This window comes from Patiria miniata, unplaced genomic scaffold, assembly GCF_015706575.1.
Source record: "Patiria miniata isolate m_02_andy unplaced genomic scaffold, ASM1570657v1 HiC_scaffold_1, whole genome shotgun sequence".
NCBI lineage: Eukaryota > Metazoa > Echinodermata > Asteroidea > Valvatida > Asterinidae > Patiria > Patiria miniata.
This window is the reverse complement of record NW_024037047.1, coordinates 6,509,354-6,528,602: the sequence shown is the minus strand read 5'-3', so window position 1 is coordinate 6,528,602 and position 19,249 is coordinate 6,509,354. Positions and strand designations below refer to the sequence as shown.

The 19,249-nt window shown below is 41.8% G+C and overlaps 1 protein-coding gene across 2 annotated transcripts in view; it reads left to right on the top strand.

Moving 5' to 3' along the window:
* Positions 1–859: 859 nt before the first annotated feature.
* The window catches only part of LOC119720920 (myelin regulatory factor-like protein), a 31,854-nt gene continuing 13,464 nt past the window's right edge, over positions 860–19,249 (top strand). Inside the window, exons 1-15 of one of the 2 annotated variants that reach the window (XM_038190880.1) lie at positions 860–1,058; positions 2,720–2,789; positions 7,856–8,095; positions 8,776–9,276; positions 9,745–9,851; positions 10,192–10,230; positions 11,038–11,176; positions 11,448–11,541; positions 12,619–12,797; positions 13,227–13,428; positions 14,066–14,146; positions 15,122–15,241; positions 16,504–16,672; positions 17,241–17,457; positions 18,906–19,067. In XM_038190880.1, coding sequence (XP_038046808.1) covers positions 1,016–1,058; positions 2,720–2,789; positions 7,856–8,095; positions 8,776–9,276; positions 9,745–9,851; positions 10,192–10,230; positions 11,038–11,176; positions 11,448–11,541; positions 12,619–12,797; positions 13,227–13,428; positions 14,066–14,146; positions 15,122–15,241; positions 16,504–16,672; positions 17,241–17,457; positions 18,906–19,067 — 2,363 coding nt within the window. In that variant the 5' untranslated portion in view covers positions 860–1,015. Of the gene's footprint in view, positions 1,059–2,719; positions 2,790–7,855; positions 8,096–8,772; positions 9,277–9,744; positions 9,852–10,191; positions 10,231–11,037; positions 11,177–11,447; positions 11,542–12,618; positions 12,798–13,226; positions 13,429–14,065; positions 14,147–15,121; positions 15,242–16,503; positions 16,673–17,240; positions 17,458–18,905; positions 19,068–19,249 lie in introns of both variants that reach the window. The other variant, XM_038190818.1, reaches the window with a different exon arrangement.

Genomic DNA, 19,249 nt, shown 5'->3' with positions numbered 1-19,249 from the left:
AAAATAAATTAATGATAAGCATTGCTAATTAATACTAGACATGCTACTTTTTTCACTGACAGGTCTAGTTTTATCCCCCTTTTATTGATTTATTCGTTCGTTTATTTATTCCTTTACTTTTTAATTCATTTCTTAGAGTATTCGCCTTTTTAAGTTTTTTTTTTCTTCCACAAAGAAAATCCCACTCGCATTTTGCCTTATACAATAATGCACAATGTAGCAGCGGGCGCGTTTACCTTCCAACCGTAAGCGGCGCCCTTCTCCAAAGTCCAATTTGATGACGTCGTCGTGTTTCACAGGTCACCGTACAAATAGGTACCCAGTGTCCTATCTTCCCTTCTATTGATATCGAATGAATGGTGACCGTTTTAGCCAAATTTCGGCTAAGTTTGGCAGAATTTTTTGTACAAAAACAAGTTTAACAGAAATTTGACAGAATGGATTTTTTGGGCAGATTTCTGACAGAATCTTCAAAAATGGTTATTTTCACAGAAATACATAGCAAAATTTTTGTAAAAAAATGGTACATTTGTTTAAAAAAACTTCAATCTTTTCAAACAAACACTTGCATAATGGGACAGGTTGGCTGGTCTATAGTACCGGTAGCTCTTAGAACTGGGACTAATTCGTCGTGACACAATTAACCGCGTTTTATTCAATTTCATGACATATTTATGTGACTATAAATTGTTTATAGTGTAATTTGAACCCTTAATTAAGACAAAACTACGACATCTGCATGTGATTTTAAGTGTCTATAGTGTATTTCGAGTGATTCTGGGGAATTTGGCCAATTTTTGATAAATCTGACAGATTTTTGAAGCGCATTTAGCAGAATTTGGGCATGACCTTAGGGTCACCGTGATCGAATGACAAAATCTAAAATGGCCGAAACTGGTCATTGAATAGGGAAAATAATCGCTATGTTTCCCCGACGAAGTACACCAACTTCGTGTGGTGTTTGTCAACGTTAAACTAATAGAAACCTTCGTAAAAACATTGGTTGTTTAGATCCATGGATGTGTTGGACGAAAATGAAGCACTTAAAAGATTTTTTGGTGAGTATGTTTTGTGTGTTGGAATATTTTTTTTTTTTTTTTAGCGCCAGGAACATAGCCTACACCGTTTGGCAATCGTGTAGTGTAGCTAGGGCCCCTTGTTTGTTTTGATCAAATTAGAGTCAAAAATGTTATTTATTGCTCATAAATCACCTTTACAATCAACAGCAGACTTTTCTTAATTCTAAGGGTCATCCTTGCCTTTAGGACCCCGTTCCTATAATAAGGTTAAAGACTGGCGATCGTGAAGTCATGAATGATGAAGACTAAGTGTAGGGCCCCCTGTCATGCCTGTCATGCCTGTTTTGTTTTGATCAAATTAGACTTAGTTTTAGAGTCAAAAATATTTTTTATTGCTCAAAAATCACCTTAACAATCAAAAGCAGACTTTTCTCAATTCTAATGACATCCGTTTTGCAATTTTGAACAGATTCTTGGGGTAGAAATCATGATTTTCCTGCGCGGTTTGTGCCTTGTGATTCAGCGCGCCGTGCGTGCTCACGGTATAGTCGGATTCCCTATTATCGCGACATCCCTATTATCGCGGCATAGGAAATTTCTCTTTTTGCGTTGCCAAAACTCCTTCAAGTGGCGATTTTTATCCAGTTCACCAGTCATCGAGGATTTTTTGCCAAGATGTATAAAAAGGACGATTAAAAAATGTTGTGTCTTTCGGGACTTTTAGCGATTTTTAATAAATATTAACGTTTTCCAAAACTTGCAAATTTTCCCTCACCGTGTCTGCTAAAAGGTACCGTTTATATTTTAACATTAATCTTTAATTGTACTCTGTCCATGAAAGTTCCATTGTCTGGCTTCCATTCTTCAGCTGCAAATGTAAAATGAAGTCGAACGACGATATTTGCAGCGCGAAATCGTAACAACTTTTACGGGATCCAAATAAGCACCGCGCGTTTGCAAAAATAAAACAGCACACCGTGTAAAGTGAATGGCGCCCTCAATCGCCTATCAGTAGACTTGCCTCAGGAATTTGCTTTCTCCTTTCGGGGGAAGGGCAGGGTCTTAAGAAATCATCCTGCAGAAATATAGTCTGTAATCAACTTGAACGTTACAGGGAAAATATCAGACTTTATTCAGGGGATGTTTTGGTCAAACATTAAATATGAATAAAAAAGTTCGGATCATTATAAAACCCACTTCCTTTACTTTACTTTATTCCACCTCATGGTACAATGCAAAAATATAAAAAGGATTCTTCAAAATAAATTAGGTATGTCAAAACAAATAAGATAAGAAATAATGTACTAGTAATTAATACCAAGAGGTGCAGGGGACCCACAAAAAGCAAGCTTGTCGAGTGCGAGTCCCCTGACCGCAAGAGTCCCGTATACCACAAGAAACTGTTCAAAATTGCAAAACAGTATTAGAATTGAGAAAAGTACAACTGCTACATAAAGTCGCGGGCAAAGATCGATAGTCGCGGCGCAACCGCTAGTCGCGACATAATGACTAGTCGACTATTTAGAAATTGATAGTTGTGACAACCGATGCTTTTTAGCATTGTCGACTAGTGGGACTAGTCGTACACGCCTAGCGTGGCACTAGAGGAAAAAAATCAATTAGGGGCCACACCACATTAGGAGTCGTCACTCGTCAACAATAATTCATCGTCATTTTGTCATTTTCCCATTTTCCCACAGCCATTGAGTCTCCCGAGGAGCTCAACTTCGAGCAGCTAGAGCAGTTCATTACAGAAGACGAGCAGGACTTGTAAGTAGATGGGCAAATAAGTGGGGGGGGGGGGGGGGGGGGGTGTGAGCAACGTTACACCTCAACTAGACTAGTGGTGGGTATTTATGGATAGTTAAAACACGGGTATCTAGATACCCGTAAAAGACAGTCTTATCAAAACTGAAGGTGTCTGAAGGTCTTTATAAATTGCAACTTTCGTGAGCGTCATCTGTCGCGCATTAAAATGCACGGAAAAATGTCCATATACGAAGTTCACTCAACACCCTGTGTACAAACCCTATGAGATTGGACTGAAAAATTCTAAGTGTTTTCTAAGAAAATGCTTGTATTTTCTCACTGCTCAAATTGACTTTGATGACATGAATTTGCTATCTGGGGGATTGTTAGTCAATACAGAGGAAAATTAGTGAACTTCGTATATATATGGAAATCTTTCCAAATGCACATCAACATGAAGTCTGTTTTTGGATTTCCATGTACATGTAGACTGGTTGTCATTTTGAAAATCCCCACAAATGGCAATGTTCCAAACTTTTTATGATCCCATAATCTGGAACCCTTTCCTGACATCAGCGGTCGGATACTCGGGTACCCGGTGCCGATGCACAGCTCTAAACTACATGTAGTCCATTTGTCCAAACTTACATGTAAGTTGGGGAGGTCCCTTTAAATTGTGTTAAAGTTTTAATTTTTAAATTAAATTTTTTTTGGGGGGGGGGGTGGGGGTGTTGGTACATAATGTACAATGTACGTGTATTTGTATTTGTGTCTTCTAGGAACACATTTTTTGTCCCCCCTCCCCACCCTTGGGGTTGGGATCATGATGCTTGCAGCATACAAATACAGCATGGTGGTTTGAGAGGTACATGTACATGTAGTGTACATGTGTATACATGTATGTAGTGCAAAATTCGCAGCTAGGGAGGTTCTCAAGACGTAACACTCTTAAAGGGAATGTACAACATTTGCTTTTGCTTCAATTTTCAGAAACAAATGGATTTGGAGGATTAGTATGTTATAGCAAATATTGTTAAAATGACTTGTTTCACGTTTTGGGCTTGTAGATGCTGGAAAACCAAGAAAATCATTCATTTTCTTGTACATGTAGTCTGGTTCCCTGACCCCACTTAAGATGAAACGGAGAATTTATAGACTTTGGGGGAATTGTAAGTTCAGAGAATCAGTCTAGCAGGCTTGTACCCCTTCACAGGTGTGTAATCAATTGCAAATAGTTTTTGCAGCAAAGAGTTTGCAAGCAGTTTTTGAAAAAAGCCAGTTTTCTCCAACGCTGGTCGGCCGACCAGCGTTGGAAAAATACCATTTTTCTTGAAAATGTTGGCACACCAGGAGCCACGATTTTACAGGATGCTTTTAGACTGTCATTCCCTAACAATCCAGTAAGGTATTTTGTGATAATTTGATCATTTCGTTTTGAGATGTTTGCAAATGTTGTACATGTATCTTCCCTTTAAAGCAACATAGCCTATCAAAACTGGCACACTTCATACCTATACATAGTATACATACATGTTCATATTATTTACCATGACGAAGAACATGTAAACAGTAAGAATGTGACTTTGCGTTTAATTGTGTAAACGTTTAGCAAATATTTTAAGAACTGTTTAAACGTTTAGCCATTCACAAAGGTTGATGCACGCTCATCATGTCTGCAGACAGGCGTCATGGACATGATAAATCAGCAGTGACAGTCATTGAAAAAGTAAAAACTTAACTCTATGTGCCCCGAATGTAATCAAAAGTACAGTATTAAAGTGCTTCAAAGGCTTTGTAATAAGGTTTGAAAATATCGTTATGTATTTGTGCTATGTACATGTAGCTCAGTCCTTCTGATTTGAGGCGTGCGATCACACCCCCACGCCATTGCACGCCTAAAAGCTTCCCGAGAAGTGTGAATAATTGCACGCCTGAATTTCCCTGGACCACAGAATCACACACCTAGAAAACCACACGCCTGGAAAAACCACACACCTAGAAAAATCCAGGTGTGCGTTTTTCCACACGCCTGTGATTTTCAAATCATCAGGACAGATGTAGGTTTAACTCAAAGAAAGACTGCATGAACATACATATACGTGTATACGATCTGTTTTTTATAATTCAGGTATCAGGTTTCATTTAAACATTTTTGGAAAATGTGTCAATGAATTTAAAGTTATTTTCTTTTAAACGTTTAAACATGTAGGCCTAAATGTCACATCCTCAGTAAACAGTACAAAAAATGTAATATGGACACGGCCCAAAACTCAAAAGTACAGTGAAATCTCGATAAGTCAAACTCTGATTAACTCAAAACAACTTTTAAGTCAAATAAAGAATTCATTCCCTTCAGTAGTATAGCAATGTACAACCTTGCTTAACTGAAAACTCTGCTGAAGTCAAATTTTGAACCTGCTCCCTTGAGGTTTGACTTGTCCAGATTTCACTGTACTGGTATGTACAATGTATGTTAATGTACATGAACATGCATTTCTGGCAACTTCGGACTGTAAACAAACCGGTATGGGTAGTTGGGCATACATGTACATGTACATGTGTGTATACTCAACAGTACTGTCGAAGTACATGTACAATGTACCGTACATGTACATGTACAGTCGACTCTCGTTAGTACAAACTCTGTTAATACAAAATTCTGGTTATAACAAACATAAAGCCTTGGTCCCAACTGTGCATTTATGTGCACAATGAATGGGACTGATGTTCCTCTTAATCCAAAATTCTGATATAACAAACAATTTGGCTAGGTCCGAACGAGTTTGTATTAACGAGACTCGACTGTAGCCTACTAATTGTAAGCATACATGTTCAAATGTTCATGTAATGTACATGTGCAGTGCTTTGCTATGGCACCGGTACAATGAGCATGGATTTGTACTTGTACATTTCCAATTGTATGGTAACAATGGCATTGCACAACAAGACGTACAATTGTGCGTTTAACTCAACCATTTTTACAAATAAAGGGGTTCAAACAACCAAGGGGTGGGACTCCATTGTGTGACATGTTTAGAGGGATGAAGGTCACAGAATTGAGTGAGGGTTTAGGTACGTCGTCATCGAGTGAGAAGTTTATTTTGTTGAGTATCTGTACACATGCACTTCGATCTCTGTAGTGTATGGTCAGTTTTGCCCGGAATTTTCCCATTGTTACATGTATACATGTACATTTTGTACTATTATGCACACATTACATGGCATGCATGTGTGGTACATTGTGTGAACATGTACCAGGTTGCGCCTGGTAGTACGAAATGTACATGTACATGTATACTGTACACTTTTACAGGGTCCTACATGTACATGTACATAAATACATGTAATGTACATGTACATGTACCGGTACATAAAGTCCTATACACAAGAAATGAAGAATGTTGCGTTTTTTTTGTAAATTGTGAGCGTATGTGTACCTGGTACATGTACATGTACGTGTGAGCACGTGTGGTTCATGTACATTTGTACAATGTAATGTACATACAGGTACATGTACAAATGTACATGTTCTGCATATTACTTGCACTGTGCTTCCACATACATACATGTATACACATGTACGTACCGGTACATGTACACATACTACTGTACATTTTCAGCCTCAGTGTTGTTACCAAGTTATTTTTCACAAGTCAAGTCATGTCACATGTCAGTTTTTCCCAAGTCAAGTCACAAGTCTCAAGTCAGAAGCTACATGTACTAGTCTAATGTATGTGTGCGTCGTGTCATGCATACTGTAGGGAGAATTTAAAAATAAAATTTGGAATTTTAAAATTTGCTCTCTCCAACACCTTAATTGCATTTAGAAATAAGTCTGAAAATGTGATTAAATATCTGCAGACTCAATTAAGTGTTAAATATTTTGAAGGATGTTTGCCAAGCATTTTGTGGAATAGGAAGAATTCCTGCTATGCTTCAATTCTATATCGCAGAATGACATATTAGAAGTTGTTTCCCAGTCGTTTTAAGATGATGTCGCTTCCTCAATGCTTCGATACACTGATCAGTAATGTGCAGCATGGCAATGTGGTGCCTTGTTACATAACTGTAATAGCACTGATCTAATTAGCCCTAACCCTGCTATATGCCACAGAATGCACCAGTTGTAAAAAGTTGTTTCTACAGTACACTGTAGTTGTTGCATTTAGCAGTGTCCTGAGCTGCATACATTCCATGCCTGCATTGCGTTGCATTTGGCAGGGTAGGTAAAAATGGTACCAAGGCTGGCACTGCATTCTGTTGCATTTGGCAGGGTGCCTAGAGAATACCCCATGGGGGTAAGGGTTAATTATAGCATTAAACAGGCATGCACACCCTGGTCTCATACCTCGACGATACATGTACAGTGTATACATGTACATGCAGGACGCCTAGCATTGTACTTTGCATTCTTTTCAACTTTTGAGTGCGCCTGAAACTTTGTGTTCATTTAATAAAAGTGTTAATGTCAGCAAGTCAAATTTATTCAAGTCGAGTCAGGTCACAAGTCATGTATGTTTCCAAGTCAAGTCACAAGTCATTTTTTTCCAATTCAAGTCAAGCCCCAAGTAAAAAAAACCCAGCAACTCGAGTAAGACTTGAGTCCGAGTCAGTGACTCAAGTCAATTAACAACACTGGACAGCCAATATTTGTACCTACTGTAGTGTAGTCATTAACATGTGCAAGCGTCTTTAGGCTTTAAATTATCAATAGCATCATTTTGCTTTGCTGCCTCTCTAGGCTAGTTCAGTCTGCATATTTACTAGCCCACATCTGCGTACCGGTACATGTAATTTGTAAACATGTGTGTACCTGTACATGTACATGTAGTTCTACCAAAAATGTAAATTAAAGTTTTTCATAAGAAATCACACTTCCATACATTGTACATGTACATACATGTGTGTATGTATGCATTCACAAGTTTCACAAGCCCATGAAGCAGTTACTGATTTTACAAAGTTCTACCGGTACAATGTACATGTACGTGTAGGTTGCTCAAAAATTGAGGTGCGTACAAATGTGTACATGTAATCGTATAAATGCGTTTAATGTATGTCACGCGTTGTACGATTCTTACTTGCAGTGCCCTGCAAGGGCACCAGGATGGTGTCCCAGCGGGGCAAGGCTTGGTTCCGGGCGTGACCCAGGGCGTGGCCCAGGCCCAGGCCCCGCCCGCCAACCAACCCCAGCCAGCCACCCTCAGCACTGCCAACCAACCCGTGACCGCTAGCCGGCCCATCGTGGCAAAGAGCGCCCACGCTCCCCTGACACATACCCAGATTATCTACGATGACCGACAGTACAGCGCACATCTCCCCCTTGGGTAAGTCTCCATTGACCTTGTTCTTGACTGATTGGGGGCGCTGTAATGACGGCCACTTTAGGAGTATAGTTTTACATTTTTGCTACCGGTTCTATTAAAAAAACATTTTACTTTAATTTTTAGATTTGTGCAGAGGTACTAATTAACCCTAACGATCCCCAATCAGCCAAACTCCAACGCCAGGGGTTGTTGGAATCTGTTAGGATGAGTACTGGACTAAACTGACTGCTTCATGTAGCATTAGGCATACCACAGATAAACAGAGTCTAAAAGATGGAATTTTTGCGTCGGGGTGATATAAATCACATTATAGGTTTTGCCCTTCACCGACGTTTAAACACTGTATACTCAGTGTGTTACCTCCCGAGTGAAGGTTGGAAAAAATCACTCGGGTGGGACTCGAACCCACGACCTCCTGCTCTCTAGTGCAGATGTCTTACCACTCGACCACCGAGCTAACAGGATTGGTTGGCTGGTTCGAATCTGATGTACATAGCAGCGGGTACGGCATAAACCAGTCCAACTGTTTATGTGCACAGTTTACCATATGGTGTTGGGATTTGCAAGGATGAGGAAGGTTCCTAGTACATCACCCTAGGGAGTGAGAGTTAATCGTGTCAAACAGCAGACCACGTCCACACATTTTGGAGATGAATTTTGTTTTGATTTTGTTGCAGCAGTTTGCCAGATTCACCACCTGATTCGGGTTCAGAGCCTTATTCCCCTCCCGAGGCTAAGCCCCAAGCTTTAATGGGTTCCCCAGGGGTTACCAGCCCGATTCTGAACCGGTCCCCAGTCCAGCCGTATCCCCAGCCCCAGCCCCAGCCCCAACAGGCCCAGGGAGTTCTCGGGGACTTGGGTCAAGCCGCCGTGGGCTTAGACCAGGTGGACCTCCAAGACCAAATGGCTCAACTCAGCGACTACCTCAACAGCAGCGCCGCCATGCTGGACCTGGGCAGCATCCCCTCCATGGAGGCGCAACAAGGGGTGACTCAAGGGGTCATACAAGGAGACAGCGACATCATCGGGATGCTGGCGGGCGAGGTACCCCAGGAGGGCCTGGTGGGCATGGGTGGGGCCGTAGAGGGGGGTCTGTTACCTGCCCCCGCGGTGCCCACCGACCATCAGGCCGGGATGCAAATGGGGAGCCTCCCGCAGACGGACTTGCAGAGGCGAGAAAGGTTAGCCGTAGCCGTGTCAAAATTACTGGCTACATCTTGCTATTACACATGAGACTATGCAAGTGGCTGAATCCACTTCCCATAGACACATGTGCTATTGCAAACCATAGGCGAGTAATTTGTTCACAGCCGTAGCTCTCTTTTCTTTAATCATGTTAAACCCTGGTGGTTTTTTGTAGAACATTGTCAGGAGTATACAGCTATACAAGCTTACTTCGGTTGGTCATGAACAAAAAACTGCTCTGAAACTTACATTGTTGTAGGGAAAACTTACTAAAACTGATATCAAATTAAAATGGGAGCCTGACATGCTTTTTTTCTCTAATAGTTACATGAAAATGAATAAGTAAATAAGGAAATGAAAAGTGTCCATCAGACTCACTTTGTGGGAATTAGCCACATATTTGTCCCTGCTACATTTTCCTGCATGTTAAAACTTTTATTATGATTGTTTTTTTTTCGTTGCAGTATACTGACACATCAGGCCAAGAAGCGGAAACACTCGCTAACTCCAGAGAACAGCATCAGGAGAAATTCAGAGTCGCCTTTAGAGATACAGATCAAACAGGAACCTGGTGAGTAGCAGTGGTGTGACATATCATGCCGAAGCCCTGTGAGTGCCAATGCCGTTAACATACGTGTATCTGAAATCTGGCCAATTCCTAATCGGACAAGTTCTCAATTGGGTACGTTTCCCAATCAGGCATTTTTTTCTTTACGACTACAAGTCGAGCAAGAGCCTGAAGTGTATCAATGGTGTAACGGATCTGAAATTGGGTTAATTCCTTATTGGGCTCGTTTCAAGTTGGTCATGTTCCCAGTTGGGCAGTACTGTCTACGATGGAGGATTTTTGAGGACTGAAGATTGGTAAACAATGGCTAATATTTAATTTTTATTACATTTCTTTTCATTAGGCACTGAGCCCTGTGACGTAGAACTAGGAGTGGATAATGGTATGTATTTGTGTTTTCATTTTCTTAATTAACCTTTAGTCTCTAGGCCTTTTTTGCTGGGACGTAGCCTTAATCCTGCAATATCCTCCAATTGACCTCATGAGAAAATATCACCTCAATCCTGCAAATTCCTCCATTATTTCTTCAATATGGTCTGTGAAGGGGTGACCACTGCCTGAATCCTGCAAAATCCTGCGGCAGTGACTGTCAATATGTTGAGGCTTGGCCAGTGACATCCTGGAGCAGTACGAAGGATTTCAAGCATAATACAGGCCTATTTATGCATGGCTGAGCAAAAACAACACATGGTCCGGCCCAAGGCCTTGACAAAGTGCATCCTACAAAATCAGTAACGCACTTTTGCCATGTAACCTCAATTCTCCACTTTGGCAAAGAGGATTTTGAAGGATTCAGGGCGGTTAGGGTTAATTAATTAATGTTCAATCATCAAACATTTTTATCAGGCTACTCTTCCACATAGTTCAACTTAGGAGCTGTGACCATAGTTATTTTCTTTCCAGAATATGGTATAATTTTTAGACCACAATATCAATCTCTGTGTTGTAATTTGCATATTATCGTTAAATAGTCGATAGTTTTCATTATTGTTCAAATGACTTGCCTTGTTAAAGTAACATGTAACATATGCATGTAATGTGCATTGCGATTTGAATATTGCTCATGTCATGAATATTCATTTTCTTCTATACAACCATTTTCATTGACCAAGTAGTAGTTGTATGCAGTAATAATACCAGGCATTGCAATTTAAATATTGCTCATGAATATTCATTTTCTGTTATGCAGCCATGTTCATTGACCAAGAGTATGAATATGCAGCAGGGGATGGCATGGCCTACACAGACACACCCTACCAATTCATCAAGTGGCTTCCCTATCAGAACAACAAGTGGCACCCCCTTGTGGATGCCGCTGGCCAAGAATTGTAAGTTTCTGTTTCGAGGGCCTCATTTTTATATACAAAGCTGCTCGATGGTTTATTATTTTATGCTTGGAGAAAATGTGTTTAGAACATTCTGCACACTGCATGCGCACGCACCTGATGGCGTTGAACACGCAGTTGTAATTGTCGTACGAAGATGGCGTCCTATGAGAGAGATCTACATGTACTTAACTGTGAGGCGCTTTGAGACATATATAAGCATTATGTTATTATTTTATTGCTCATCATGTGTTATAATTTTATTGCTCATCAGACCACTTGTCACATATCGCGTGGAGGCCGACAAAGGATTCAACTTCTCCGTCGTTGACGACGCTTTCGTGTGCCAGAAAAAGAACCATTTCCAGGTCAGTTTTCCAGCCCAAATACAGTCGTATTGCAGGCATGCAACGTCCGCTGATTTCCTTGTTTTTTTTACTTCTCATGAATGCCGTTACAAATTGAAAAGTACTGTACAAATTCTTGTATGGTTTGGAATTTCCTCGTTTTTTCTAAATTCCCAGTTGCATGCCTGGTATTGGTTCTGTAAGGTAATGTTTTTGTGCAGCAAACACCGCCCCCTGTAGTTCATGCATTGACAGGATACATGTGTAACCATTTGCTACCATTCACGAGAGCCCCAGTCAATTTCATTGGGTTAAACCCATAGAGCTATACGATATTGCTGTGAGAGATAACTCACCATACACAATGCAGCCTGCTGGGTGCATCCATGTTAGTGTGCTAACCTATGGCAAGTTCGTACGGCTTTTAAAAGACTATCTGCAAATCTGTGTTTGTACTTGAAACTGATGTCTAACTGAAGCTGATACGCCTAAAACTAAAACGCACAATGAGTGCATAAGCATACCATTTTGCTCTGGGCAAATAACGCACATGTGCACAAATGCGCTTCCAATGATTACATGTATGTCATCATACTTAAGAAACAGAGCTCACCGGTGAAATTTTATTCAGTCTGATTGCAATATGTTCTGCGATTATGCACATTCGTTCATAATATGTTTGAAAGTATTCTAGTTTTAATAACCCTAACCCCCTAGGCCCTTTTTGCTAGGTACCATCCTCAGTCCTCCAAAATCCTGCACTTTACTTCAAATGTGTTCAAATGAAAGATACCCACTGCCTCAATCCTTCAAAATCCTCCTCTTCTTCAAACACCATTCAGCCTCAATCCTTCAAAATCAACTGATAATGAATGTCCATGTGCCCCTAATCCTCCAAAATTGTATATTGCATTCAGCCTCAATCCTCCAAAATCCTCCAAAACCGCCTGGAGGACTTTGGAGGATTGAGGAGGGTGAGGGTTAAGGGAAAGAGGAGTAATGGGTTAACTTAGTTGGTTAAAAAGAACCTTGTCACTTCCCCCTTGTGGCTTATTCAGTGACCTTATATTTTGTTTTTGTTTTTTTCGCACTCCATAGGTAACCTGCCATGTCGGCATCAATGGCCCGGCTAAGTATGTCAAGACAGAGAATGGGCTGAAGGCAGTGGACAGCTACCAGATCCACCTGCACGGCATCAAGGTGGAAGCGCTCAACTCCTACATCCGAGTTGAGCAGTCCCAGGCCAACAGGAGCAAGAGACCCTTCCAACCGGTCAAGTGAGAAGCAAACAGATTTTGCTTTTAAGCTTCCTATCAATTTATAGCAGACATCGTTCCACTGACCTTGGCCCAATTTCACCGCGCTGCTAAGCACAAAAACTTGCTAAGCACAAGTCTGGCTTATAAAAGCAGGTTATCAGCCAAAACTCCATGTGATTTTCGTGCTCAGCAAACAACAGCCGAATACTAATCACGAGCAATATACATCACATGGAGTTTTGGCTGGTAACCTGTTTTATAAGCCAGACTTTTTGTACTAAAGCAAATGTTTACACTTAGCAGCGCCATGAAATTGGCCCCTGTTCAATGGTTTGTGTCCATTATGCTGTGAACCCCTACCCCCCCCCAAATCTCAAGTCAATTTCTGTGTTCAAGTTTAAAACAAGTTAAAAAATATAATTCTTTTTAATGGTCCCTTTTTTTTAGGATCGACGTCCGCTCAGACCAGATCACCAAAGTCACCATCGGCAGACTGCACTACAGCGAGACGACATCCAACAACATGCGCAAGAAGGGCAAGCCCAACCCAGACCAGCGCTTCTTCATGCTGGTGGTGGCCGTACACGCACACTGCGGGGACCAGAACTACACACTGGCAGCGCACGTCTCGGAGAGAATCATCGTCAGAGTGAGTTTGCTGGACTGAGTTTCTTCTAAGAGCTGCTATATCAGCTGGGAACCGGTCCGAATTCAATATGCATTGTATAACATTTTTTAGCTGGTAACCGGTTCAGTGTCCAATTTCGTAGATCACATTAGGGGGCTGTGGTCCAATGGTTACGGTGTTCGACTAGCGTGCCGCTGTACGCGGGTTCGAATTCTGACGGGGAACATGGTGCTTGTGCTCTTGAGCAAGGCACCTTACCATTATTGCTCCGTCCTTCAGGTGGGACGTAAAGCCGTAGGTCCCATGTGTTGTGTAATGCACGTTAAAGAACCCAGTAACACTTATTGCTAAGATTAAGGGGTTTGCCCCGGTGTTTCTGGCAGTGGCTGCAATATGTGCTATAGCACCTTGTATACCCTTTATAAAAGGTGCTACATCATGGGTCTCATATTTCTCTTAAACTTCATTTACCTGTCTTCCAAAAATAGACATATTTACCAGCGCCTTGAGTACCTAATTGTTGGTAGATATGTGGGCTATATAACATGTATAAGACTCCGGTATTATTATATTATTATTAAGCACATGCTCTCCGTGCTTTCATGATTATTTGCGAAAGGATAACTTTGACTCAAAGAGTTTTTGAATCTCTCCCCAGGCCTCCAATCCTGGTCAGTTTGAGAACGACGTGGACGTCATGTGGCAGAAAGGACAGACACAAGACTCAATATATCATGCGGTAAAACAATATTCCCCCACCTCTACTGTAATCCTTACCAGTCAATATATGAATATTGAATTTTTGGTCACTTAATAGTAAGTTTATGAAGGCATGCACTAATACACTCTTTCCAGTCAATATAAGAATATTAAATTCATTGGTTATTTCAAGGATGATTATATTTGTGTAGGCATGCACTAGTGCCCCCACAGCCAGGCAGTATATGAATATTGATTTTGGTGGTCATGAATAGTTAAGCTCATGAAGGCATGTAATAGTGCCCCCTTTGCCAGTCAATATATGAATATTGAATTTGTTGGTCACTTACTTGCAAGTTCATGTATGCATGTACTAGTGCCCCCATTGCCAGTCAATATATATGAATATTTAATTTGTTGGTCACTTGTACGTTCATGAATATATGTACTAGTGCCCCCATTTCCCAGTCAATATATATGAATATTGAATTTGTTGATCACTGTAAGTTCTTGAATACATGTACTAGTGCCCCCATTGCCAGTCGGTATGTGAATATTGAATTTGTTGGTAACTGAATTGTAAATTCATGAAAGAAAGTACTATTTCCACCATTTGTAGTCAATATTGTATTTGTTGGTCACTTAATTGTTAGTTAATTCACATAGGCTGCACTAGTGCCCCCTTTGCAGGCAGCATATGAATGCTTAGTAGTTTGCTTTAATAATATAGGCATGTAATATTTCCCCCAATGCAGGCAATATAAATATTGAATTTCTTTGGTAAACTACCAGTAATTCATATATGGATGTACTAGTGCCCTCATTGCCAGTCAATACATGACTATTAATTTTTCGACTTTTATATATGACCATTTCATTAATTTCAGTCAATTGTTCACCTCAAAAAACAAAAGTGCCCTCATTGCAGTCAATATGAGAATGTTTTTCATTTTGGTCACAAGTCTTTGCACCATTTCTTTTCTAATTGTCTCTTTCTCCTTTGCGCACTGTTTAGGGTCGCATTGGCATTAACACGGACAGACCAGACGAGGCTCTGGTTGTCCACGGCAACGTACGCATCACAGGTCACTTGATGCAACCCTCCGATGCCAGGGCCAAGGAGAACATTGAGGAGGTGAATAAGTCTGAAACTGAGCCATCGTTTTTTTCTTTTAAGGCTCTGGCTTTGACCATCGCCAATGACACACTACACCGTTTTTTCATAGCCGCACAGGAAATCACCTGTTCCTGATGTAGGCGTAGGCTTTGAAGTAGGTGTTCCATTGAAATTCAGGCGTGTATTTAAAGCAGGTTCTAATTTCATGGAACAGCTCAGCGGAAAATTTTGCTCAGAAAATATTCAAATGCTATTAACCCTAACCCTCCAGGGTATTTTGGTTAGAAACCTTGCCAAAGGCAGCAACATGCAAGTGACAAGCCTGCTCAGTGCAGCAAGATCCATCAGGTTAAAAGTCTCAAGGCCAAACTGCCTCAGAGTCTGTGGTGCCCTGAACGCAGCAGGATACAACTGCGGCATTGTTCAATGGGACTAGCTCTCATTGTCTCAGAAGTGGTCATCTATGCATTAACCCTAACCCACCTCACTCCTCCAAAATCATCCTGGCGTTTTTGGAGGATTCTAGAGGATTGAGGATGAATGGTGATTGAATCAAATGAGGATTCTGGAGGATTGAGGATGAAGGGTGATTGAAGCACATGAGGATTTTGGAGGATTGAGGATGAATGGTGAATGAAGCACAAGAGGATTTTGGAGGATTGAGGATGAATGCATTTTGAGGCAGGACTGTCTGATGATTTTGAAGGATTTGGCGTTGGTTATCCTTCATTTAAACACGAGTGCAAAGTTTTGGGATGAGGAGGATTTTGGAGGATTGAGGATGAATGCATTTTGAGGCAGGACTGTCTGACAATTTTGAAAAATGTAGGCGGAGTTGAAAAATTTTGGAGGATTTTGGAGGATTGAGGATGGTTGTAAGCAACAAGGGCCTAGGGGGTTAGGGTTAAAGTGCACCAGACTTATCCACCTGATGCACTGTGTTGCCTCTGGCTAGGTTTAAGCTAAATGTTAACATGTTGCGTGAAAGCCAGCTGAAAAACTTTATTCTTAGAAGTGGTCACAAAATGGATGCCTCCTGCGGTCTCTGAAATTGCATATGGTAACGCTGTTCCCCAAAAAAGGGACTCAAAATGGATACAGCTTCTAATTCTGGTCGCCGGATTCCACTACATGTACATGTGCTTAGCGAAGATCAGCTGAGTACCAGTCATGAACAGTGTAAATTGCATGACATTTTAGCTGGTAACTTGTCTTTGCTCAGCATATATTTTCTGTGCTGAGCAGATTTTTGAATTATTATCCTTTGATTTGCACTCTAGGTTGACCCTAAGGAGCAACTGAAGAACATTGGCAAAGTGCGCATCGTGCGATACAACTACATCCCGGAGTTTGCTGAGCAGGCGGGCCTACCAGAATGCGACCAGATTGAGACTGGCGTCATAGCCCAGGAAGTGCAGGACGTCATTCCTGATGCAGTCAACGAGACAGGTAACCTGACTTCAAAATTATGGACTCTGCACACAAGTAACCCCTCAATTATTAGTATTAAGAGACTCTTGATCACATTGCCGCCACGCCTGATGCTCATGCAGACGCTACGGGTTGGCGCACATGCACATTGTGTATTAAATGTATTCTTTGCGCTATACGTACGCACGCATGCAAACGTGTGTTCACCGTCGATCGTGGACGTCCTATTGTCCCTCTTTTGTTTGTACTCTAACTTTTTAGGAAGACTCCCATTGGTTTTGTACATGACCCCAATCGTGGACGTATGTTAGGAATCATGGAGGATATTGTTCTCTTTTGTTCTCTGGTATTTTTCATCCACGGTTTGAAAAGATGAACATGTACGATCCAGTTTGTTAATGCAGTGCGTCCCTCCTTCTGGAACTCTGGGGAGTGGTGACAAAGCATCATCTGCTGTTCATGCATGGAGTCCACAGAGCTGAAAACAAGGAAAATCAAAATCGTTTCAATATTTGACTCAGACATTTTATCAAGATTTTATCTTGTCCTACTTTCATGATTCGTTTGTATTTGTTCCTGTATTTAGGCGACGTCCAACTACCCAACGGCAGCAGCATCGACAACTTCTTGACAGTCAACAAGGACCGCATCTACATGGAGAACGTGGGCGCAGTCAAGGAGCTGTGCCGACTGACGGACAACCTGGAGACTCGCATCGATGAGTTGGAGAAGATGAACCGCAGGCTGGCCAAGCTGAAGCGGCTGGACAGCTTCAAGTCCACGTCGAGCAGTGGGACATTCAGGTAGGAGAGTTTGGATAAGGATCTGAGATCTCTTAAAGTCTTACAGGGAATCTAACAAGGCCTTGTCATACAGGGGTGGGCTGGGTAAGGCCGGACAGGTGTTTTGGGATCGGTGAATTTACCAGATTGACAGTAACTGCTGGCCAACGCCAATTTGGCATCTAGCTGGGGGACATTAAGGTACAAGTCGGAAACTTTGGATTAGGGTCTAGGATCTCCCAGAGTGTGGCAAGGAATCTAGCAAGGCCTTGTCATACAGGGTTGGGACGTTTTTTGGGGGATTGGGGAATTTACCAGACTGACGGTAACTGCTGACCAACGTCAAAGTGGCATCTAGCTGTGAGACATCTAGGTACAAGACTTTGGAGACTTTGGATTAGGGTCTACAATGTAGGGTCTCCCAGAGTGTGGCAAGGAATCTAACAAGGCCTCATCATGCAGGGGTGGGGTGGGTGTGGCGGGTCAGGTGTTTTGGGATTGGAGAATCTGCCAGATTGAAGGTAACTGCTGGCCAACATCAAAGTGGCATCTAGCTGTGAGACGTCTAGGTACAAGACTTTGGAGACTTTGGATTAGGGTCTACAATGTAGGGTCTCCCAGAGTGTGGCAAGGAATCTAACAAGGCCTCATCATGCAGGGGTGGGGTAGGTGTGGCGGGTCAGGTGTTTTGGGATTGGAGAATCTGCCAGATTGAAGGTAACTGCTGGCCAGTTTCAACGTGAAAACTGGCTTCGGGACATTCAGGTTCACGACTTTGGAAACTTTGGATTAGGCCCCCCAAAAAAGTCTCCGGTTTCTGGTATGCGCGCGCGTCGCCGTAGCCATGCGCGTCGGCAAAATGAAAAAGTTTTTTTTTCAATACAAGATGATGTTTCAAAACCGCCAAACTCACTGGTTTGACTGGAATTCTGCTGCTGCACAATTTTAACGTGTTTTTAGATGGGGTTATGATCGAGAATAAGATTTATGTGGCCTCTCTGGACTCCCATATATTTGCACTAAGTTTAGTCGGGCACCATTTGCAGTCATCAGCCGACATTTGAAGGAAAAAAAAAAAAAAAACAGGTAAAAAAAAAAAAAAAGCCGCGTCGCCGCACCACTTTTGGGGCAAGCTCCATACCAGAAACCGGAGACTTTTTTTTTTTGGCCTTAGGGTCCAACGGTTCAGGCCCTACAAGGGTTGCGTGGGTAAAGTCATGCTTTGCCATAAGAAGCAATGTAGAAACTTAACCCATAAATCGGCTTGGTTTAGATTTGAACCCAGGCCAGAAAATTGGAAGATGGGGGAAACGAACTTAGTACATGTACCCTGCCTGTTGCTCCTTATACTGTCCCCAACTGCCCCAGCATTCTATGGTATTATGTATCAAGAAGTAAATACAGTGTAATACAATGTAATACAAGTGCTGACGAGTCAATATTGTTGTTGTTTATTCTGCTCTTCCTAGTCGTTCTGGCAGCAATCGCTCGGGCGTGGGCTACAGTAAAGGCCACAGGAAGAACAGCGGAGGGGATAGCTGTAAGCGCAAAGCCCAGGAAGAGGACGCGTGTCTGACGCAGCGAGCCATGCGCATCATTATCATCATCCTAGTCTTCATTATGCTCTTCTGGTAAGAAAGAATAAAATTGTGTGTCAAATGAAGAGAGAAAAAAACTGCGCCCAATGGGACATTCCAAGTTTGGCCCAACATTGTAAGCGCCGCCCACTTTTGGTCTGTATACGTTTCTTGCAACGCTTGTGACCGAGTTTGACGGAGCTAGTGTGGTCACCTGACCAAAAGTCATGATCTAA